The sequence below is a fragment of the Juglans microcarpa x Juglans regia genome, chromosome 5S (genome assembly GCF_004785595.1).
Source record: "Juglans microcarpa x Juglans regia isolate MS1-56 chromosome 5S, Jm3101_v1.0, whole genome shotgun sequence".
NCBI classification, from domain to species: Eukaryota; Viridiplantae; Streptophyta; class Magnoliopsida; order Fagales; family Juglandaceae; genus Juglans; species Juglans microcarpa x Juglans regia.
The window spans coordinates 13,303,542-13,306,446 of record NC_054603.1 but is presented as its reverse complement, the minus strand read 5'-3'; the positions used below and the strand labels follow the sequence as shown (position 1 = coordinate 13,306,446).

Genomic DNA, 2,905 nt, shown 5'->3' with positions numbered 1-2,905 from the left:
ACTCCTTCTAATCCATACACTGTTGATAACATTCTAGCTCATCATATATACTTTTTTATTTTATAAAAGTGAAGAAACAAATCTGAAAAAAAGAAACTGCTTGTAGATATATATATATATATATATATATATTGCTCTGGACTCAAAAGATATTTAATTGCATGTGAATGAGTAGAAGGATGGACATGGAATTTGAAATGGAAAATTTTGAAAATTTGCCTGGTGCCACGTACCCAAAAGTAGCAAGAGTCATGGTCTGCATCATAGAGTCCCTATCATCTAAGGGCAGGTTTGGGTCATAAAACAAAACACAAAATTCTCATCTCATCTCATCTCATCATTACACATTTTTCAAATCTCCATACAAAATATAATAAACAATTCAACTTTTTCAAATCCCAATACATCTTTTTCAAATCCCAAAACAATAATAATATTAAAACTTAATATTTTAAACTTCAAAACAAAACACAAAATTCTCATCTCATCCCCCAAACCTACTCTAAGAGTTTGGCCATGCCAAAGTCAGCAACATGTGCAACCATTTCTTGATCTAATAAGACATTACTAGGTTTCAGATCACAATGACTAATTGCTATTGAATAACCATGATGAAGGTAATCTAATGCTGATGCGATATCAATCATGATATTTAGCCTTGGTAAGATATTCAGATGGTGATCTTGAGAGTGCAACCATTTCTCTAAGTTTCCATTAGGCATGTATTCCAATACAAGGGCTTTGAAGTCAATATTGCTACAAATGGTGATGATTTGGACAAGATTTCGGTGACGAATATTTCGTAGCACCTCACACGCTACATCAAAACTTTTGAATGCCCCTTTCACTTGCAAGTTCATAATTTTGATTGCAATATTCATCCCATCTGAAAGTGATCCTTGGTATACAAACCCAGAACTTCCTTCACCAAGTAAATTATTAGAGCTGAATCCATTCGTTGTCTGTACAAGTTGTTGGTGAGAAATTATTCTCCATGTAACTAGAGGGTACAAGCCTGCTTGAGCAGGAGATTTTGGATTCCTCTTTTTCCATATTTTCCAAGCACTTTAATCGAGCTGCACCACAAAGGGCGTTGTTTGACGTAAATGATGCAGTTGAGAAGTTTAGAAATGGTCCACTTGTGGGAATTTCTCCTTGTAGTTTATTGAATGAGATATTTATATATTTGAGGTAATGGAGTCCTTCTAAGGACTTGGGAATCTCTCCAGATAAATTGTTATCGTTAAGATCCAAGAACTCCAAGCTTACCAATTCACCAAAAGATACAGGAATTGAGCCTTGTAGTGAATTTATTGCCAATGAGAGATTAGTCAAATCTTTGAGTGCACCAATTGTTTTGGGGATATCACCTGATAGTTGATTTCTTGACAAATTCAATATCCTCAAGACCTTCATTTTCTCAATCTCAGATGAAAGAGAGCCATTTAAATAATTGGATGAGAAGTCAACCTCCAAGAGATCTGTAAGCCTCCACAAGCTCAATGGAATCACAGAAGTTAATTGATTGAAGCCTAAGTTGAGAGCTCTTAGCGAAGTCATATTATCTATGCATCTAGGAATGTGTCCAGATAGATCATTACCAACTAAAAGTAATTTAAACAAGCTCCGTAAATAACATAGTTTTGTTGGTATGGTTCCTTTTAGTCTATTACCATCAAGGCCCAAACTTTAAAGCATGCGCAAACTTCCTATTGTGGTTGGAACAAGTCCTCTCAATTCGTTGCTGGATAAGGTCAATGCAGTAAAACCACTTAACTTCCCGATCTCTATTGGAATGCTACCCTTAAGTTTGCAATTATCTAGGCGAAGTGTTTGAAGAGAAAGAGAGTGGTTTCCAATGGACTTGGGAAGGAAGCCATTCAAGTGATTTTCGCTCAAAGCTAAATCAACGAGATGTGTACAACTTGACAAATAGGAGAAAATACTCAATTCTGGAGATTCAACGGTCAAATTATTAAATTGTTGGTCGAGCAGCTGGAGGGATCTTAAATTTCCAAGCGATTTTGGAATTAAGCCTGAGAATGAGTTCTCAGATAATTCTAAGAGAGTGAGTTGTGAAGCATTAGAGATAGTGTTGGGAATTGTTCTGCTCAATTTGTTTCCTCCAAGAAAAAAGTTGTTGGAGATTTGGAAGATAGAGACCCATATTTGATGGAAGATGGCATGATAGGTTATTTCCTACCATTCCAATCCATCTTATTGTTGAGATATTGAAGATCCCAAATGGAATTGTGCCGAAACAACCATTGACTCCAATTTCGAAAGCCTCTAGATTTTGTAGATTACCAATTTGAATTGGTATTAAACCTGTCACAATATGATCAATAGTGATTGGTATTTTCTATTCATGATGGTATATTAAGTAGATATAATGAACCTAGAATACTCATAATTAGCAGTAACAAAATAACCATGACCTCAAATATCATTCATGGGCTGGGCTGGCACATTTCAGGTTGATTAATTCTGGATCCTCTTGGGCCAGTTCAAATTATACCATGCATGGAGGTGTCAGAAATAGTTATGAATGTTTCTGGGGCCTCTTGTGATTTTGTTACTAGACTTGTTGAAGTCTTCTAGTTTTTAATATATTGTGAACAAAGCATGTTGTACTTCAAATTGAAATTAATTGTTCAATCAGAGATGTTCATAGAACATGTATAATAATCAATAACGGTATCGATGCAATTGACTCATATAGGACTATACAATCATACCTTCAAAGTACGATAAGAAAACATGTCTACTAAATCAATATCCTTATCTATGTAAATTGTTTCAAATAAGACTAAGAATATATACCTTCAAAGTTGTTGTAGGAAAGGTATAGCTCTGTAAGCATAATTAAATTCCCTATTTCTGGGGGTAGTCTTCCTGTAAATTT

The 2,905-nt window shown here is 34.9% G+C and overlaps 1 protein-coding gene across 1 annotated transcript; it reads right to left on the bottom strand.

Annotated features, from left to right (window-relative positions):
* Positions 1 to 939: 939 nt before the first annotated feature.
* On the bottom strand, positions 940 to 1,560 carry LOC121267118 (DNA damage-repair/toleration protein DRT100-like). Its single transcript, XM_041170991.1, has one exon. It carries the CDS (start codon positions 1,558 to 1,560, stop codon positions 940 to 942), a length of 621 nt encoding a protein of 206 aa, XP_041026925.1.
* Positions 1,561 to 2,905: the final 1,345 nt, after the last annotated feature.